Source organism: Talpa europaea (assembly GCF_964194135.1).
Source record: "Talpa europaea genome assembly, chromosome: 5".
NCBI lineage: Eukaryota > Metazoa > Chordata > Mammalia > Eulipotyphla > Talpidae > Talpa > Talpa europaea.
The window spans coordinates 93,487,615-93,508,693 of record NC_140071.1 but is presented as its reverse complement, the minus strand read 5'-3'; the positions used below and the strand labels follow the sequence as shown (position 1 = coordinate 93,508,693).

Genomic DNA, 21,079 nt, shown 5'->3' with positions numbered 1-21,079 from the left:
CCCTGGTGGCACAAGGGGTTAAGTCTCAGCACTGTGCTGCTATCTGCAATCTCTGCAGCACAAGTTCGATCCCCTGCTGGCCAGGAAGGTGGCCCACAAGGTGCAGGAGACCTCTCCTGTTTCACCTGCTGCTCCCCTCAGCAGTGTATTTTAGTCAATCTGCCTGTTCTGTTCCCCCCTCTGTCTCTGGTTCATTCTCTCACCCCCTGCACCTCTGGCCTGTACCCCAGTTCTTGTATGCATAAATAAATAAATCTTTAAAAAAAACCCTTTAGTTATAAAGTGAATAAATTTTGGGAGTATAATGTACCAGACTGATGACTATAGTTTGCAATACTGATAGTATACTTGAAAGTTATTAAGAGTAGATCTTAAAAGTTCTCACCACAAGAAAAAAAGTGTGACTTGTGCATGAGGTAATGGAGCTAAAGTTTGCCATGGTAATCATTTCATAATATACTGTATGTGTTTATCTATGTGTATGTCAACTGTTTAGCTGTCTGCCTGTCTATCTACACACACACACTCGCAAAGTCATTTTTTTGTATACCTGAAACATTTAATTAAATAAATGTTTATGTATTTATGTAATTTATTTATTTATGTTATTTATTTATGTAATTAAATGTATATTTAATTAAATCTCAATAAAAGTAGGGGCGATTCCTGCTCCAATTAATAGAGTGACTTTTTTTTTTTTTAAAGGCATGCATTTTATTTATTTATTTGTTTGTTTGTTTGTACATGCACTGGGTACAGTCAGAAGCGCGGGAGGGTGAAAGAATTCACCAGAGCCAGAACAGGGAGCAGAGCAGGCAGAAGGACCCAAGTACACTGCTGAGGGGAGCAGTGGGCGGCAGGAGAGGTCTGCGCGCCATGTGGGACCCTCCTCTGGTGGCCGGGGAGCAGCCGGGGATTGAACCGGTGCAGCAGAGGCTCAGGCAGCTTCGCAACCCAGCGCTCAACCTCTGCGCCACCGGGGAGGCCCTCCAATTAATAGAGTGACTTAAATAATAAATTCCTGTGAAGGATGATCCAGTCTATTAGTGATAGGTGGAGGCTGCATAAAGGCCTTTCTGTGTCAAAGTTCCATTCTCCCTCAAAGGTAGGAGAGATACTAAGAACTGCTACACTAGACTTTCTGTGTTGCAAGGAAGAAATGGTACTAATTAATTTTCCCATCAACTGTGGAGTTGTTGTGAAATATGCATTTGAGGTTGGGGACAGGCCAAGTGTGGGCAGAGTGACATGGGAGTTGAGAGTTTAGGACTTGAAGAAGCTTTAGTTTTGGAGTCATAGACTTAGTTACAAATTCTGGTTCTTGTTTTTATTTTGTAGCTCCTGACAAGTTGCTTAACAGTTTCCTCATCTGTAAAATGGGGATAATAGATAATATCTTAAGATTATGGGGATTACCTAGTACATGTATCAAAGGTTTAGCACCTGGTCTAGTATCAGGAAGCATTCAATAAGTGTCAGTTGCCTTCTAGTGTAGGAAGGAGGATTAACAGTCTTGGAAAGGGTAAATATGATTGGTTAGTCTCTAATTGAGATAATAGCTAGAAATTTGAGCGACTCTTCAGAGTAACATTGTTCTGATTTTTCAAATATTGAGGCATAATGTAAGAAATACACAAACATCAAGCATTCAGCTGACTGAATTTTGCATATTTATAGACCTGTATGACCACCAGTCATATCAGGCTAAAGAATAGATGATGATCTCAGGCTCTCACAATCCCCTGCCCTGTGTATTTTATTGTATGTTGGTCTTCAGTGTAAACTCTCTTCTGATTTTTGTCATCAATCTGTTTTTTCCTATTTTTGAATGTGCATTTCCCTCTCTTCTCACTCAGTATAATGTTTATGGGATTTTTCTATGTTGTTGCATGAATCAGTGAATTTTAAAAAATTTTGCTGTGGAGTATTTCTTTATACAAATATATAAAAAATTTGTTTATCATTGTATAGCTTGACATTTAGGTTAAAAAGTTTTTCAGTTTTTAGCTGTTAGGAATAAAATTACTATGACTGTTGTTGAACAGATACCTTGTGAATCTGTTTACTTGCTTCTGGTGGATACCTAACTTGAAACAGAACTGCTGGGTCTTGGGATGAGCAAATGTATGTCCAATTTTATTAGAAACAATGAAATGCGTGCCAAAATGGTTGTGTAATTCTGGAGAAATGGACGAAATTTCCATCTAGTTGCTCCATGACCTCTTCAACACTTGGCATTTTTTGTCATTTTAATTTTAGCCATTATATGTAATATCTCATTTTTGTTTAAAATACAACATTTTAATTACTTTTCTTGCTATATAAAACAAGACATATGCTTTACTGAGAAATTAGACATATTTATGTATTTCTCATCTACATCTAGAAATAGAACATTACTAGTGCCCCAGAAAGTTTCCCTATTAACCCCTGTTAAATCACCACAAAACAGGGAAGTATATTTTTATTAGTTCCCAAAACAGAATTAATTTTCACATTTCCTATAGAAGCAGCACTAGAAGAGATTTCTATTTCATAGTACTGCTACTAATTCAAGCGGTTTCCGTGAAAAGAGTACGTTTTGAAACTCTGAGCTTCTGACTTTTGGAACGTGGCCCGTGGTAGGTCAAGGATCAGCTTATAGCTTATGTCTCTAAGCCTATTAAATCTACTTTTGATCTGTCCTGTACCTGATTTTCCCTAACTGCCGGCTTAGAAAGCATGCTTTCTCTACCCTGCCCAATTGCTTAATAATTGGGTAGGATGAGGCTTTACAACTGGAAGAAGGAAAAGCCAGGGTGATTTATAAATGGGCAGTTATTGGGAGAGTTCACTCAGCTAATTTAGAGTTAATTATATTTGAGATGGTTTTAACTTCAACCTCTTTTTTTTTTTTTTTAAACAGGGCTGTCATAGTTGGTATTATTTATGTGCCAGTGACTTGCTAAAGCACAGAGGCACAGTGCAGCTTGTGCAATTAATCTCTTGCATTAGACAGAAACAGTTGTTCTAATTTTATTTTCATCTAAGCATGGATCGTGTCGGGTTGGCCAGCGCATTTGGTCGAAGGACAAAGTTCAAGTGTTTATGGCTGTATATTTTAAAGCTGATTTGTGAAAGAGGAGGAAATATTTCGAAGAATCAGAGTTTTACCAACTTAGGAGCTGTGGGTTGCTGAAGAATCAGCATTTAACTGCATTATTTTAATGATAAAATCTATTCAAATTGTGTTTGGGCTAGTAAATCTGATATTTATATCTATGTTTTGAAGATTTTTGGTTTACTTATAAGCATTTCTTGGTGCCAACAAAAAATATTTCCTCTTTCTAACCTGTACTTTGATGTCTAATACATAGTGAGTATCTCCTATATGTTGATTGAAGTGTATATTTTTTCCTGTGAAAAGTTTGTTCTTAGGGTGAATTAGATTAGTAATTCTGGCCCTCCATACTTAATATATGTCAAGAAGGGAAGTAACATTTTTAGTAGTGCTTTTTTTGACATCTAATTTTATAATAATACCCATTTTCAGATTTTGTGTGCTTGTTAAAGAACTCTCATAGATTTATATCTTACGAACAACTGTTAGCTTCCTGTAAATTGTTTTAGTTTTTAGTACATGTGTATCCATCACCTACTTTACACACCTACATGTGTATCCATCACCTACTAAGATTTATTTATTTATTTATACAAGCACTGGGTACAGTCAGAAGCGCGGGAGGGTGAGAGAGAATTCACCAGAGCCAGAGCGGGGAGCAGAGCAGGCAGAAGGACCGAAGTACACTGCTGAGGGGAGCAGAGGGCAGCAGGAGAGGTCTGCGCGCCAGGTGGGACCCTCCTCCGGTGGCCAGGGAGCAGCCGGGAATCGAACCGGCGCTGCAGAGGCAGCTTCGCAACCCAGCGCTCAACCGCTGCGCCACCAGGGAGGCCCACCATCACCTACTTTAATAAATAAAACTTTACAAAAACATTCCCTGGGGCTACCACTCTGATTTTGAAGGTTTTTTTTTTTTGCATATTTTCATATTTCCCTACACATAGATATCACATGTTTATCCCTACACTTGTATATATCCTCAAACCACAAATACTATTTATTGTTTTACATTTTTGGAACCTATAAAATATCAAATGCACATATCATTCTAAGTTGTATGTTCAATCTGATGGTAACAAATTATCTACATTGGTAAATGTTCAAGTTAATTTCTTTAAATTCCTGTGTGGAACTCACTGTACATATCCATCACAGCCATCTACTTATATCTAGTTTCTCTTTAGCAGACCTTTAGGTTGATCCCTCTGTTTTGTTATTTCAGTCAATATAGCTCTCCTTCCATACACTTGTGCACAGTTTTATAAGAATCTCTAGAATATACTGGAAAAGTTCTTCCTTAAGGTGGAATGCCAAGTAATGAATGTGAAAGGGATGAGGAATGAGGAAATGTTATTTTAAGAGATACACAATACCAATTCATTCAGACAAGAATCATCAAAAGATGCTAATACCATTGGTTGAGGGTTTGAGAGCAGGGTATTTATGCAGTCTTGACCATTTCTTCCATTTATAGATACTTATAGGTAAACAAGTATCTACATATTAATCAAAAAGAGAAAACTAGTAACTTTACATAGTAAACATTACCTTAAGCCAAGATCAAAACATCCTCAATCATGGACCAAATTGATGTCAGGCACCCCCCAATTTGAAGCACTGAGAAGGATACAATATCACTTACGTGGCATTCTTGTCTCCAGTGTACAGCCTGCATTTGATTATGAGAAGACATAAGATTACCTGAAGTTGAGAGACAATCTATAAAATAAACAGATCATATTCCTAAAAAGTGTCAGTGTTTTGAAAAACAAAGAAAGGTTGGGCCTCCCCGGTGGCGCAACGGTTGAGCGCTGGGTTGCGAAGCTGCCCACAGCCTCTGCAGTGCCGGTTCGATCCCCGGCTGCTCCCCGGCCACCAGAGGAGGGTCCCACATGGCGCGCAGACCTCTCCTGCCGCCCGCTGCTCCCCTCAGCAGTGTACTTCGGTCCTTCTGCCTGCTCTGCTCCCCGCTCCGGCTCTGGTGAATTCTCTCACCCTCCCGCGCTTCTGACTGTACCCAGTGCTTGTATAAACAAAACAAACAAATAAATAAATCATAAATAAATAAAAATGCATGCCTCTTTAAAAAAAATAAAAAAAATTTGAAAAAAAAAAAAAAAAAAAAAAGAAAAACAAAGAAAGGTCGAGGAAGCTTTTTTTTTTTTTAAAGATTTATTTTATTTATTTATGCATACAAGAGCTGGGGTGTAGGCCAGAGGTGTGGGTAAGGAGAGGTGAGAGGATTCAGCAGAGACAGAGTGGGGAGCAGAACAGGCAGATTGAAATACACTGCTCACAGTAGCAGCAGGTGAGAACAGGAGATATCTGCTGTGCCCTGTGGGTTAGCTCCCTGGCCTGGGATCAAACCCTTGCTACAGTGGCTGTAGATAGCTTCATAGTGCTGAGACTTAACCCCTTGCACCACCAGGGAGGCCTGAGGAACTTTTTGTATTATAAAGACTAAAGAGTTGGCATGTAAATGTAATATACAATTCTGGGTGGAATCCTGAACCAGAAAAGAGTGCTGTAAAGGTATGTCAAGGTTTGAATAAGGCCCGTAGATTAGATACTAGTACTGTGATCATGTCAGCTTTTCTGATTTTTGATAACTGGATTGTGACATGACCTGAGGAAATCTGTGGTGAAATATCTGGGGATAAAGGGTATTATGGCTGTTATTCATTCTCAAGTGATTCAGATTAAAAAAAAAAGTATTGTTTTTATACATGTAGAGACAGAATAAAAATGAGCAGAATGTAGATGATTAGTGAATCTGGTTAAACAATTGTTGCAGCTTTCTGTACATTTAAATTTATTGAAGGAGTATATTTCTGACGAATTCATGGGAGTAGAATTTCCTGGGTTTTTGGCTATGAATGTCTCTAAATTTTATAGACAGTGCCAACTTGTTTTCATTGTAGCACTAATTACATTCTCACTATCCCACATCTTCACTTGATGTTACCAAATTAAAATTTTTTACTAGTTTTCATATGCATGAAATATTATCTCATTGTGATTTTACTTTGCATTTTTCCATTTATACTGAAGCTAAAAAGCTTTTCAAAGCTTTTCAAAGTTTAGTCATTATGGTTTATACTTTTATGAAGCACTTGCCATATTTTAGCCATTTTATCCCCCCTGGGTTCTTTAACTTTTTCTTATTAATCCTATGTGTGTTCTGAAATTAATCCTTTGTCAATTAGCTACATTGCAGTTATCTACATACTTTCAAGAGAGGATTGGTAAAAAATATATAATTGAGTTATATATATATTTTAAAGATTTATTTATTTATGCATACAGGATTGGGGTACAGGCCAGAATTGTGGGAGGTGAGAGGATCCATCAGAGACAGATTGGGGAACAGAACAGGCAGATTGACCAAGTACACTGCCTAGGGGAGCAATGGGAGAGTCAGGAGAGGTCTGCTGCGCCATCTGGGTTGCTCCTTGACCGACCAGGGATTGAACTTGTGCTGCAGTGGCTCCGGATAGCTGCATAGGTTGCGTCTTAACCTCTTGCACCACCAGGGAGGCCCGAGTTATATTTTATTTGAGTTACAAAGAATAAAGTAGGTAAGAGGGTAGAGAAAATATTGCACATGAAGTGTGTAGAGGCTAGTGGCCTGGCTTCTGTTTATAGACCTCTTCTCTCCTGGCCTAGTTAATAATATGAGGCAACTTGAACTTGCATTAGTATTTCTGATCCTTCTGCAAAGGTTATTTTTAGGAGTGTCTACTGTCTTCAGTGCGTTTCATTCAGAGATTTGCCTAATAATTTGTTCCTTCTCCCTCTTCTAGACTTAAAAATGATTTTATATTGCTAAATAACGAAACTCTTACATACCTATTAGCCAAGGTTACTTGGATTGAGTAATCTTGAGCAAGAGTGATAGCAATAATTTAGTAGGGACACTATTTTGGTTTACCTTCTAATATTATTAGACTGTTTTCAGAGATAGTGAAACAAGATGAAATCACTGAGATCTGACTATTGAAAAAGGTAATCTAATAATCATATTGTTCTAGTTCTTAAGGTGATGAGGTATTAGCTTTACTTGTGAGTAAAGCAAAACAAAACAAACAAACCAAAAACCAAAAATGGCAATAAAATGGGGAAATTGGACTAAATCAACACTAAAATCTCAAAACTTTAGCCTTGTAAGGAAACTAAAAAGTCTACCTTCATTTCATTTATAAGGGACATTAATTTTGGTGACTTAAGTAGAGGCTGACTGGAGGTTGTCCTAAACAATATTTGACTTTGGTCCCAGGTCCTCTTTACTTTCTACTCTAGTGTGTTATGTTGCTGTTCTTTCGTTACCCAATTTATTGCAGCTTCTGTGGATGAACATATAAATTCTTCAGAGGATTAGCAATGCAGCTTTCTCCAATTTCCTCATTGATTTCCTAGCAAACTGGAAAGTGAAAATCAAAGCTCTTTCAGGGAATTTAACATTTTAATCTCCAAAATAAAAACCTTTTTTAATATAGAAAATAAAATACTGAGAACCAAAATTCCTCCGTAATGAATCAAATTCATTAAATACAAGCCATTTCATGAAGATTCCATGATTTCTCCTCTCTTCCCACTGCAATTGCTTGTATTTATTTCTGAAATCTCTTCCATGTTACCCATTAAGTTTATTCACTTGTCGTCTTCACAATTAAAGTTGCTCCTTTGGTCAGTTGATCTTCTGTCCTATGGCATTTCTCATGTTTTGCTGTTTTCTTTTAAGGTATTATCCAAAGAGATGAGTCACCCATGGAAAAAGGGCTCTCCGGTCTTCGAGGAAGGGACTTTGAGCTGTCTGATGTCTTTTATTTCTCCAAGAAGGGATTGGAAGCCATTGTGGAAGATGAGGTGACTCAGAGGTTCTCCTCAGAGGAGCTAGTGTCATGGAATCTCCTTACAAGGACCAATATAAATTTCCAGTACATCAGTCTGCGACTCACCTTGGTGTGGGTGCTGGGCGTCATCGTACGCTACTGCGTCCTTCTGCCCCTGAGGTATGTCTTTTGCCCAGTAATTTAATGGTATAATTGGTTCAGCGTTCCTTTTTAATCCTGTGTATAGTGGCTACATGAGAGTATTGTGGTACTAATCCCAGCCCTTCCCACTTATGAAACACCACCAAAGGTGGCCTCCACAGCTTTATCTATTTGCTGTTCGTATTTTCCCCCCAATGACGGTATGTATCAGAATCCAATATATACAACCTGGATCCCCATTCCTACTTCAGACGTAATTTGAGGATGCATTGTAAAGGAAGGTTAGAAAAAAAAGAGAAGTTTTTCACGTTCACATTCACCAGAGTGTCAACCAAGCTATCATGGACTTTCTTGGCTGCTCATAGCTGCACAGGTGAGGAAAAGAATTCCTGAGAGTCATTATCATGTGGGAGAGAACCATTTAGAGGAGTGAATTTGTTCCATACATTTCTATTAGGAGTGCTCATATTTCTTAAATAATTTCCCCACCTGGGTCTCCTTCTGGTTCTAGGTTTGAGTGCTGCCCAATGAGGAGGTAGCCTCAAGCTCAGTTTGTGGGAACCACAGTGTGGATGAGTTGACACACAGTGGGATGATGTTTCAGTGTCCAATGTCTGATGAAAATGGTGATGGCAAGTAATAAGTGTGTACCAACCACATCCTTGCTATTGATTGTCTTGGTTCATTTCCCTGGACATGGCCTTGGCATCCACTCAATAGAGCTTTCCAGGCAGTTGCTACCAGCCAATGAAAATTGGCAGATGAGCTGAAACCTCTTTAGTAATTCCTAGGGTGGCCTCCACTTGCCTCATTCAGATTTATTACAAGGAAAGAGATTGCTTAAGCGTACACAAACACATTTCTAAGAAGCTCTTACTGTTTTCTTTTGCCCATGTTTCCAAGGTCCAGACTTTGGAGCACAGTATGTTTTTTTGGTAATAATGTAAACTTTGATAGCAAAGTGAAATTCAGGTTTCACATGCACTTCTGCATGAACCTTAAACCAATGTCCCCAAAGTGGGGTTCATGTACCCTGGGGATATATAAGATTATCTATTGTGTGCAAGAAGGAAATACTAGAGCTTATATTTTTTAGAAGTTTCTAATCAGTTTATAGATAGAGCTTCTATTTATTTTATATTTCTGTTTTTATTCTGAAAAGGTGAAATTTCAGCAAAGTTGAAGATATGTGTATGTTTTTATATGTTGCTATGTATGTGTTCTAGCATCTTCACTTGGTCCTTGGGTGGGGTGGAAGGGATCAGGGACTGTATCCAAGACAACCTGGAACATGACTTTTATTTTTAATTTTTATTTTATTTATTTATTTATTTATTTTTTTAATAATAAATTTTATTTTTATATTCCCCATACAGTTGCAACCCCCCCTTTCTGATCCCAATCCCTCCCCTCCCGCCCCCCACCCCCCCAAAAGTGTCTCTGTTTCATAGTTTTTTGTTGATTCTGATTTTCAGTTTCTTATAGTTATTCATTTTCCTGGTCCCTTATTTAAGTTTTCTAGATTCCTGCTATGAGTGAGACCATCCGGTATTTTTCTTTTTCTTTTTGGCTTATTTCTCTGAGCATGATCCCTTCCAGCGCCATCCATGTTGCTGCAAATTGCATGTGCTTATCTTTTTTGAATGCTGACTAATATTCCATGGTGTATATGTACCACATCTTCTTGATCCAGTCATCTATTTTTTGGCATTTGGGTTGTTTCCAAAGCTTAGCTATTGTAAACAGTGCTGCTATAAACATAAGGGTGCAGATGTTCTTTGGAATTGATGTTTCTGTGTCCTTTGGGTAGATACCTAGGAGTGGAATTGCTGGATCATATGGAAGCTCTATGTTTAGTAGGTCCAGAAATCTCCACACAGCTCTCCATAGTGGTTGGACCAGTTTGCACTCCCACCAACAGTGCAGAAGAGTTCCTTTTTCTCCACATCCTCGCCAACATTTGTTGTTGCTAGTTTTTTTAATATGTGCCATTCTCACTGGGGTAAGATGGTATCTCATTGTAGTTTTGATTTGCATTTCCCTGATTACAAGTGATGTTGAACATTTTTTCATATGTCTGTTGGCCATTTGCATTTCCTCTTCAGAGAAGTTTCTTTTTAGCTCTTCTGCCCATTTTTTGACAGGATTATTTTCTTTGTTGTTGCTGAGTCTCATCAGCTCTTTGCAGATTTTTGTGATCAGTCCTTTATCATTAGTGTTGTGTGCAAAAATGTTCTCCCAGTTGGTGGGGTTTCTCTTTGTTTTTGTTATTGTCTCTTTTGCTGTGCAGAAGCTCTTTAATTTGATGTAGTCTCAGCTGTTTATCTTTGCCTTCACTATCACTGCTTTGGGTGATGTGTCTGTAAAGATGTCTTTGATGTGCAAATCACGTAGTGTTTCGCCTATATTTCCTTCTATATATTTTATGGTTTCAGGTCTTATGTCTAGTTCTTTAATCCATTTTGAGTTGATTTTCGTGTATGGTGTGAGGTAGTGGTCAAGCTTCATTCTTTTGCATGTAGCGACCCAGTTTTCCCAGCACCATTTATTGAACAAACTTTCTTTGCTCCATTGCATAGTCTTTGCTCCTTTGTCAAAGATTAGTTGACCATAGATCTGTGGGTTTATTTCTGGATTTTCTATTCGATTCCATTGGTCTGTATGTCTTTTCTTGTGGAACATGACATTTTAACACCAGATACTTGAGATGCCTTTGTTTGTTGTTGGTTACTTTCATCATGCAGTGATTGCCCCCCCAAAAAATTGTGTTATGACTCTATCTAATTTAATTAAAGTAACACTCACAAAATAGATAAATGACAGAAAAGATTCTTGCAAAGAAACTATACTTAAGATAATCTGATAATGTAAGCATCCAAGATCAAACAGAAGATGATAAAATTGAGACTCCTACTCCCAGTACATGCTGTACAGTGTGAAAGAATTGCTTTGTGCATGCTTCTCAAAAGAAGCATTTACTACAACATGAGCATTTATTTACTTTTTAATTTGATTTTTATTAAATTTGCAGTTTTTTAAAATAATTATTATTTTTTACATAATTGTTCATTTTTAAACAATATTTGCTTCCCCCCATCCCCTCAGGTATAGTCCCCATAAGCAATTTACAGATTCAATGTGAGCATTTTAAAAATAAAAAGTATTTTTTTTTTTTTACACTGATGTCTTATTTGGTTTCCCTATATTCCTGCTATAAGTGAAACCATGAGATATTTTTCTTTTTCCTTCTGGCTTATTTCATGGACTGAAGTGATGGTGCGCGGGTGCATTGGTGAAGGAAACTCTATGGGGACTATACCTGAGGGGGTAGGGTGAAGCAAATATTGTTTAAAAATGAATAATGATGTAAAAAATAATCATCATAATAAAAATAATAATAAAAAATTAATTAAAAAAAAGAAAAAAAAAGTAGGGCCTCCTGTTGGCACAAGAGATTAAGTGTCAGCACACTGAAGCTATCTGTAGTACCAGTTCCATACCAGGCCAGGGAGGAGCTTGACCCTGTCCAGGGAAGCTAACCCGCATGATGCAGCAGACCTCTCGTGTCTCATCCACTGCTCTCCTCAGCAGTGGATTTCAGTCAATCTGCCTGTTCTGCTCCCCATTCTATCTCTGATGAATCCTCTCATCCCTAGCACCTCTGACCTGTATCCCAGTTCTTGTATGCATAAATAAGTAAATCTTTTTTAAAAAAAGTAAAAAAATGGAAAAAAGCAAGATCATCCTAAAATTGACTGTGATATTGATTGTACAACTCTACGACTATTCCTCAAATTGTTGACTTGTGTATTCTAAATGGGTGATTTGTATGCTATGTGAATTATATCTCAGAAAAGCTCCTAAAAGAATAGATTGTGGCTGAAAACTGGTGTGATCTATGAGAACTCTCAAGTTGTCTTACTTAAACAAGAAAACAAGATTTTCTGGCCTGTTAATCTGGCAGAGTTTTTCAGGTATTTTGAGCCCAATTGTTAGACAAGTTAAAATGTAACCCCTTCTGATTTAATATTTAGAAACAAGAGATTTCATTAGGGCAAAATAGTGACACATTACTGCTAAAGCTTTTGCATAATTGATGGATGAGATTAAGCCATGATTTAGTAATTTCATGAGTGACTGCACAGAAATATCACTTAAAGAAAACTGAGCCTGACGTTTATATTGCTGTGTCAAAAGGTATAAAAGCAAACCTTACTAAGGTATTCATAAGAATGACCCATTTATTTTGAAAGATTTAAAATCTCAATATTTTCTTCTTGAGTAATCCCATTTACATTTCTAAAAATGACTATCTTCATTTTGAAGTGATTGAAAAATATATTAAAAGCACTTTACACAAATGAGAAAGTGTCTGGCCATTAGAGATATTGTTAGTCAACTTTTGAGTTAGCTTGACCTAATATATAGGGACAACAGATTTTCATTAAAGGATTCCTGCATGGAACTATAGTTTTCTGTAGTTGTTATGAAATAAATCTTAAGTGTAAGTCTTTGTTATTTGTCATACATTTCAAATTCCTTTGAGAAAAAATTGAACTGTGCCCTTTGCCACCTGTCAATAGAAAACAAAGAAAAATAAGTTATTTTCATTTCTTTGTAAAATATTTCCATATAATCATAGCTGGAGATGCCAAAGTATTTAGAACAAAATAATAAGGTAATAACTTTCAACCTGAAATAACATTTATAGAACATGTGTATTTAAAATAATTAAAATAGGGCCTCACCTGGTGGCACAGGCAGTTGAGTGAGCGCTGTCCGCAGCCTCTGCAGCGCCGGTTCGATCCCGGGCGGTGAGGGTCCCACATGGCACGGCAGACCTCTTCTGTCGCTCCCGCTGCTCCCCTCAGCAGTGTATTTCGTCAGTCTGCCTGTTCTGTTCCCCACTCTATCTCTGGTGAATCCTCTCACCCTCCCGCGCATCTGGCCTGTACCCCGGTTCTTGGATAAATGAATAAATCTTTAAAAATAAATAAAATAATTTAAATACTTTAAGAACAGAGGCAAGAGTTTTTTCCTTTCACTTTATTCCTTTTGCTATCCCTCTGAAAGCTTTGATGATTGTATAGATTGAACTTGACAGTTTTGTAAACAAATTCCCGGGCCTTCTCTGTGCATCTGTAGATTATGTGCTCACTGTTATTTTGAAAATTTCATTATACTCTATATTATTTTGAAACTTGCTGTGGTTTTTTTCATCTCAAAATGTACCAAGGACTATTCCTCCATGTGAGAATCTATAGATATACCCAGTTCTTCTTTTTAAAAAAGATTTATTTTTTATTATTTATGCATATAAGAACTGGGGTGTAGGCCAGAGGTGTGTGTGTGGGGAGAGAGACCAGAGACAGAGTGGGGAGCAGAACAGGCAGATTGACTGAAATACACCAAGGGGAGCAGTGGGCGAGAGAGGAGAGGTCTGCTCTGCCATGTGGGTCAGCTCCATGCCCCAGGATCGAACTCATGCTACAGTGGCTGACAATAGCTTGATAACTCTGAGACTTTAACTCCCGAGGCACCAGGGAGGCCTCAGATTTACCCAAATCTTAATGGCTGCATCCTATTTTATAGTGTGGATGCTCTATACTTTACTTATAATGTCATTATTTAGGAACATTTTATGTTTTTTTCCCTTTGCCCCTGCTATTTCACTAACGTTTGCATTACCATTTCGGTTTTTTTTTTTTTTTTCAGGATTACCTTGGCTTTCATTGGAATCAGTTTGTTGGTCATGGGAACCACACTGGTCGGGCAGCTGCCAGACAGCAGGTGAAATATTTCCTTTCACCCAGTCATAAGTTGAAGTCCCTTTGCTCATTTGTGTTGGCAGAGAGAATATTTGTTTGATTCCTGCATATTGCATTAAATTTGTGGCCCCAGTACACTTACTACAATTCTACTGACTTCATTTTCATAGTCTTTATGTGATTTTTTCCATCATACTTCCATATAAATCAGAAGAACTTGCTTTTTCAAAGGGAAAGTGAAGGAAGAAGATAAGACTACAGACTCAAAGGAAAGTGAGTCTCATAGTATTGTCACATTCATTGGGCCAAGACCAAAGAAACTTCAGCTTCAGGAAGTTATAATTATAGCCCAAGAGGGTTGGGTTTCTTTCTTTCTTTCTTTCTTTCTTTCTTTCTTTCTTTCTTTCTTTCTTTCTTTCTTTCTTTCTTTCTTTCTTTCTTTCTTTCTTTCTTTCTTTCTTCCTTCCTTCCTTCCTTCCTTCCTTCCTTCCTTCCTTCCTTCCTTCCTTCCTTCCTTCCTTCCTTCCTTCCTTCCTTCCTTCCTTCCTTCCTTCCCTTTCCCTTCCCTTCCCTTCCTTTCCTTTCCTTTCCCTTCTTTCCCTCCTTCCCTCCTTCCCTCCTTCCTTCCTTCCTTCTTTCTTTTTTGACTTTTGAGTTGATGATATTTATTTTTTTTAATTTTTAATTTTTTTAAATTTTAAATTTAAATTTAAAATTTTTTTTTAATATCTAGGCTGCTTTCTGTGAGTTCTTTCCTATATGCCTTGGACCAGACTATAAGAACTGAGCTGTGCTTGTGTTCCTGAACACAGTGTGCTCCTGTGAGGGAACACATTGACATTTTCATTGCATTGTTCCTTAGAAATGCCCAGAACTGCATAATAAAGTGTTTTGTTTTGTTTTTTTTTCCCCTTCAGTCTCAAAAACTGGCTGAGTGAACTGGTCCACCTGACTTGCTGCCGGATCTGTGTGCGGGCTCTCTCTGGAACCATTCACTATCATAACAAGTGAGTGTCTGCTGACTTTTGCATTTTTCTAGGTAAATCCTGTATGTGATACAGTGGCTGAGAGGAAGCAGGTAAAATAAATGTCCTTCCGATGTGTTTATCCTTTCTACTTAGAGTGTTACAGACATATGATGCCAATGGTTTTTTGTAAATAAAATTTTATCAGAACCCAGCTGCGTTAATTTATTTACATATTTTCTGTAGCTTCCTTTGTATGAAAACACCAAACTCCTGTAGTTTTGACAGAGACCAGCTGATTTTCAAAGCTTAAAGTAATTACTATTTCAACCATCATAGGAAAGGTTTGCCAACCTCTCCTCTAAGGGGTGGGAGGAAGGAAGCTATAGTAAGTTTACTCTGTTGATCACCATGAAACCATTAAAAGTGATGTTTATGAAGATGGCAATAACATGAAATTATTTGTGATAAAATAAGTGAAACTTAATGTATCAAAATCTATTAAAGTTGTGGAATCTTTGTAATGCAGTCTAATATTTTAAAATTATTTTTCATCATAAAAGGAAAATATGACAAAAACAACAAACATATATAAAAAGAATGCCATCGGCCCCTTCTCCCATTCTCTTACCCTACCCTCATCATACTGCCTAGAGATAAACTTGTTAGACAGACATAAGTACTTCCATATTTTATTCCCTAATGTACTTCTTTAAAAAGGCAGGGGGGAGGATGAATCTCTATATGCTGTTCTGCAAATACAGAACATTTTTTCATGGCTTGGCATTTACAATTGTTTGTAATTGCAGGCAGTATCGACCTCAGAAGGGAGGCATTTGTGTGGCCAACCATACCTCCCCAATAGATGTTCTGATCTTGACCACAGATGGGTGCTATGCTATGGTAAGAGCAGCTAATTGACATTTCATTGTAGTTGCATATTTTATGGATTGCCCAAGCTTTTGATATGTTTTGGCATGAATTAGAGTTAGTTTCATATCAGAGAATGACTGCATCATACTACTGGAACTAAATAAGTTATGTAATATATTCGCATGAGGAATATATATTACAAGACAAAGAAAAAAAATAAGTTTTTAAAGTAGTAAAAGATTAACTTATTAAAAATGTAGACATAATTGAAGTTGATCAGACTTTGTAAAGTTGAATTCATCTTGCTTATAAGAACCCTGCATGATTTAATGACACTTTTGAGACATTAAAATCTTCCTCTTCAGAGTTGTCCAAATCCCTTATCAGCCAATTAGTTCTGTCTTAGAGAGGTGTATGCAATTAAAAAAAAAATATGGCTCTTTAATAATTCTCAAGCAAGAAAGGCAAATATTTGTAACACATTGCCTTTCTCATTTCTTTCCTACATCCCCAAAGAAAAGGTAACAAAATGAAACCCAACAATGAAACATAACCCACAGTAAAGTCAAACACTCCAAAAACTCTTTTTGTGTGGATGAACCACACTCCGGCATTTTTTCAATTTTTTTTTTCAAATTTTTTTTTTTTTTTTTGCATAGAAAAGCTGGGTTGTAGGCCAGAAGTGCTGGGAGTGTTGGGAGTGGGAGAATTAACCAGAGGCAGTGTGGGGAGCAGAACTGGCAGATTTACTGAAATACATCGTTAAGGTGAGCAGTGACTCAGACAAGAGAGGTCTGCTACCCCATATATGGGTTAGCAACCTGACTGGGAATTGAACTTAGGCCTTAGGGGTAATAGTCCTGAGAATTAACCCCTTGGCCACCAGGGAGACCCTCAAAATTTTGTTTTCTACTAGCTTTAAGAATTTGTCAAGATTTCCTTCGTCGTCTTTATATAGGTAAATGTTGAAAGGTAACTAAAATGTTCTTTTCTGCAGGTGGTGAATATGCCCTAAGTCAGTGTGTGGAATAGAATGATGAGGAAGGTCTCAGGGAGTCTTCTTTTCATATCTCCTGGTGGTTGCTTAAGCTTCAAAGAGACCTGATGGTTTTAATTTTGTTTGTCAGCTACAGTGACTGATAGTTGTAGTCTACTGTGCTTCTCTGGAAAGGCATTTGAAGGTGCCAACATTAAGTTTCTGCTGTTGGAAGGAGTTAGGGGCTGTAGGCACATGTATTGGTGTTTGACTCACCATAGATTATATGGTAATTGAAGGACCTGTGTAGAAATTCTAAGTTATGGCCAGATATTTAATTAGTCTAAAGCATAATTTCAGATCTCTAACCCTTGGGCAACCAATTTTAATGCATTATGAAATTTCTCAAAGTTGTGGAGCTGTTTCTCAACCTAAGGAAACTTTAACTGCTTCTGAAAAGATTTATGGAAATTGGTAGTACTTAATCTTTTTTAGGTCAGGAATCAGTTAAGAATTATGTATCCCTTTTTAAGCAAAAACGTGTGTACATTGTATAAACACAATTGGTGTGTAATTTCCAAGTGTTCATGGATTCCCCCAAAGCCCATCTAAGGATTCTCATGTAAGCAATCTTTGACAGACTCCAGCACAGTTTTGGGAGTATAGAAAATCTTTGTATCTATGTGAGCAATCCTTTTCACAGCTATTATATTTGACATTCCTATAACCTAGTGAGGTTAAAATTCAGATTTTGTTATACATGAGAAAACTGAAGCTCAGACCTTTTAGGTCACCTGCCATTTAATTCACTCAGTGTTGTGATTAACAAAGAGTTAAGTATAACTCATTTGTGACTAAGGGCCTCAATTTTTTTTTAAAGATTTTATTTATTTATGCATACAAGATCTGGGGTACGGACCAGAGGTGTGGGGGGTGAGGGGATTCACCAGAGACAGAGTGGGGAACAGAACAGGCAGAATGACTGAAACACACTGCTGAGGGGAGCAGTGGGTGAGTCAAGAGAGGTCTGCTGCACCATGTGGGTTGCTCCCTGGCTGGGGATCGAACTTGCGCTGCAGTGGCTATGGACAGCTTCATATGTTGTGTCCTAACCCCTTGCGCCACTAGGGAGGAGGGGCCTCAAAATTTTGTTGACATTTCCCATGGTTTGGGGTATAACTCTAACTACAATATTAACAAAGTTTTAGAAAAGCACAGTAACTGTGAACTTTCCAGTGGGCTGAGTGATAGAAATCTTGGCCAGCCAGATTTAAATCAAGAGCAGTGAAGGGCAGAAGTGGGAGGAAACTGTACACTAACCTCCAAGGTCCTGTTTGGCTTCTTTTGGCTAAATATAAACTATGTATCTGAAGAAGATTCACGATCTCTTCTCAGTGACTTTTCCAAAGTCTTTTTCTTTCCTCATAAAAAATGAACTTTACTTTTTTTATAATTTAGAAATATTTTCTAACTTAGGGAGAAGCTGTAATAAATTGTTGCATAGAACATTCATATGCCTTTTATCGACACTAACCTGTTCATATGTTTTACCCTATTTGCTTTATCTTTGTGTTCATACACACTGCCTTTCTCTCTGTCTCTACATAACACTGTGTGTAAATATTTACATATTTAAACATATTTATGTTTAATATTTATTCTAACATTAACATAATATTAGAAATCTGAGTTTCAAGCAATATATCCAATTCTTAGGTTCTTTCTTGCTTTCCTGAAATCCCAAATTTGTATTACATTTTTTTTCAGAGTAAAACCCCTGTTTCCTGACAATATTAACATATTTGCTTTCTCAATCTTATAATATATTTAAAATTATGTCAGAGTTGCTTCACCTGTCTTACTACAAAAAACAAATGTATCAAAAGAATTCAGGGTATTTTGCAGGTCTTCTTGCTACCCCACCAAGACTGGAGATGTGTGGTCAAATACTATCTTGGTAAATGTTCCTTTATTCATTTGTAATACACTTGGGTTAGTTTCAGTTTGTTTTCACTTTGTTATTATCATTCTTGTTGATTTATTTTTTGAATATGTCAGACATTGACATGCTTCTAGATGTCAAAAGTAAACAAAATATGTATACACATAGAAGTGTACCTTCTTCAATTTTGCCCTATCCTTGTGGCTTCCATCTTCATTGGTTTTGGTGATTATCCTTTCTTTGTTTTATAGAGATCACCAAATATATGAGATTGTTTCCTTTTCTGTCTTAGACAAAAGATAGCGTACTATATTTGCCTTTTTGCACATTTTTTTTCGTTTAACAATATCATAGAGATCAACCTTATTCTTTTCCCATTTGCATAATACTCCATGGTGTATATTATCTAATTCCTTATGTTTGAACATTTGGATAGTTTCCAACATTTCATAATTAAAATAATGCAGCAATATGCACATGTATTTTCATTTTGTTGGAGGGATTTATTCACAATGAATTCCTAGAAATGAAATTATTGAGTTGAAGGATAACCACTGATGTAATTTTATTAGGTGTCAAATTTCCTTTTGTAGCTATTATGTTACCCATCCCCATAGTGTAAGAGAATGCTCATTTCACAGAGGCTTGACTGAGAGCGTATTGTCAAGCTTTTGAATCTTTGTCAGCCTGATAGCTGAGAAATGACACTTCAGTGTGGTTTCTTTTTTTTTAAATTGTTTTTCCTTAGGTAGAGTCTTAGCTTTTTTTTTTTTTTTTTTTAAGATTTATTTATTTATACAAGCACTAGGTACAGTCAGAGGCGCGGGAGGGTGAGAGAATTCATCAGAGCCAGAGTGGAGAGCAGAACAGGCAGAGTGACAATGTATACTGCTAAGGGGAGCAGTGGGCAGCAGGAGAGGTCAGCGCACCATGTGGGACGCTCGCCTGGCGGCCAGGGATTGAACCGGCGCTGCAGAGGCTGCAGGCAGCTTTGCAACCCAGTGCTCAACCGCTATGCCACCAGGAAGGCCCTCAGTGTAGTTTTAATTTGCATTTTTAAAAATCTTGACTAAACTGAAAAACCTCTATGTTATGCAGCAACGTAACTTAAAATTCAAAGATGCTAGGGGAAAGAATCAGACTTTTGGGGATGCCCAACTAAATGTTAGGCAGGAAGATGGTGGATCCTTGATTCATTACTTTCTCCAGGAACATTGAGGATAGGTGTCTGGAGGGCACAGCCATATCTAGGACAGAGAGCTGCAGACATGAGGAACAGTGTTTCAGCAGGGAGAAGAGACAGAAACCATTGGAAGGTATAGGAGAGACAGAGAAACAGTCAGGAACTAGTGGGGATACTGTCCTTCACCCACTGAATCTTCCGGGCTATCTTGGAGTCCTGGCCTAGGGTGGAGAGTACACACTTCTGAGTGAGAGCATAACTTGTTCAAAAAGGGCACCCTGGCAGCTGGTGACTGGGTTTTGACAATGGAGAGAGCACTCATCTGTCTCCCATGCAATCTCTTGGCTCCTTTGGCTCTTGGGCCTGCTTTGGTGAGTCAGCAGGGGCACCCTGCTCTTCCTAGCATGATCTCTGGTGCTTCTCTATTCCAGTACTTCCCTGATCCATCTCCAAGCATATTGCTCGTAGTCTTGTCTGCAAGGATGCCTGGATAACAGTAGAAAACCGGATGGTAACGCATCCCTCCACTGTATGACCCATCCCTCCACTGTATGACTGTATCTCACACTGTATGATTTTCAGACCTATGCCAAATGGTCATAGTCTATAAATGATTACAGTAAACACAGCCTGCAGAGCAAGAGAATCCCAGGTTTTTGTTGCCCACCTGGGGGAGCTGGCAGAGGTGCTAATCTGGATCTGGTGTGATATCTTGGACTTTCCTGCTTTAGTACTTTCCTGCTCCACAAGAGAGTACAGACTCTCGAGGCATGTTGCTTGTAGCCTTCTCTGCAGAGGGCTCCTGGACATACTTCAGGAAGCCCCACCCACTCTTCCCTTATATGTGACTTTCAGGCAGGCTCCCATCATTTATATCCAGAAATGGCTAGTTTCTGTGTGCCCAGCCTGTGAACAAAGGGCATCCTTATTGCTTGGTGGCCAGTATGTGGAGTCAAGAGTGGTAGCCACCTTCCTTAGTGTGTTCTTTCAAACTTCCACTGAAGTTCCCAACTTGTTACTGCTGAAGCATGTAGGACTCCTGGGGTGAAGATCTAAAACAGCAGAGTGGGAAGACAAATAAGCAAAACAAAACAAAACAAAAAAAAAAGCAGAACAAAATACAACACTGGAAACTTGAGACTTCAAGGAAATATGACACCGCAGGAGAGATCAACTTTCAAATTCCAGCCACAAAGATATCAGAAATACAACTAATGAACAGAAAATAGAAATTGATGATTTAAATAAGAAAATAAGGGACTTGGAATGTGCAAAAAA

At 37.9% G+C, this 21,079-nt stretch overlaps 1 protein-coding gene across 1 annotated transcript in view; it reads left to right on the top strand.

Moving 5' to 3' along the window:
- The window catches only part of GPAT3 (glycerol-3-phosphate acyltransferase 3), a gene marked incomplete at its 5' end in the record, with an annotated part of 62,814 nt that overhangs the window by 23,536 nt on the left and 18,199 nt on the right, over positions 1 to 21,079 (top strand). Inside the window, 4 exons of the mRNA XM_084233483.1 lie at positions 7,842 to 8,112; positions 13,810 to 13,884; positions 14,780 to 14,869; positions 15,637 to 15,730. Of these exons, the coding sequence (XP_084089609.1) occupies positions 7,842 to 8,112; positions 13,810 to 13,884; positions 14,780 to 14,869; positions 15,637 to 15,730 (530 nt within the window). The remainder of the gene's footprint in view (positions 1 to 7,841; positions 8,113 to 13,809; positions 13,885 to 14,779; positions 14,870 to 15,636; positions 15,731 to 21,079) is intronic.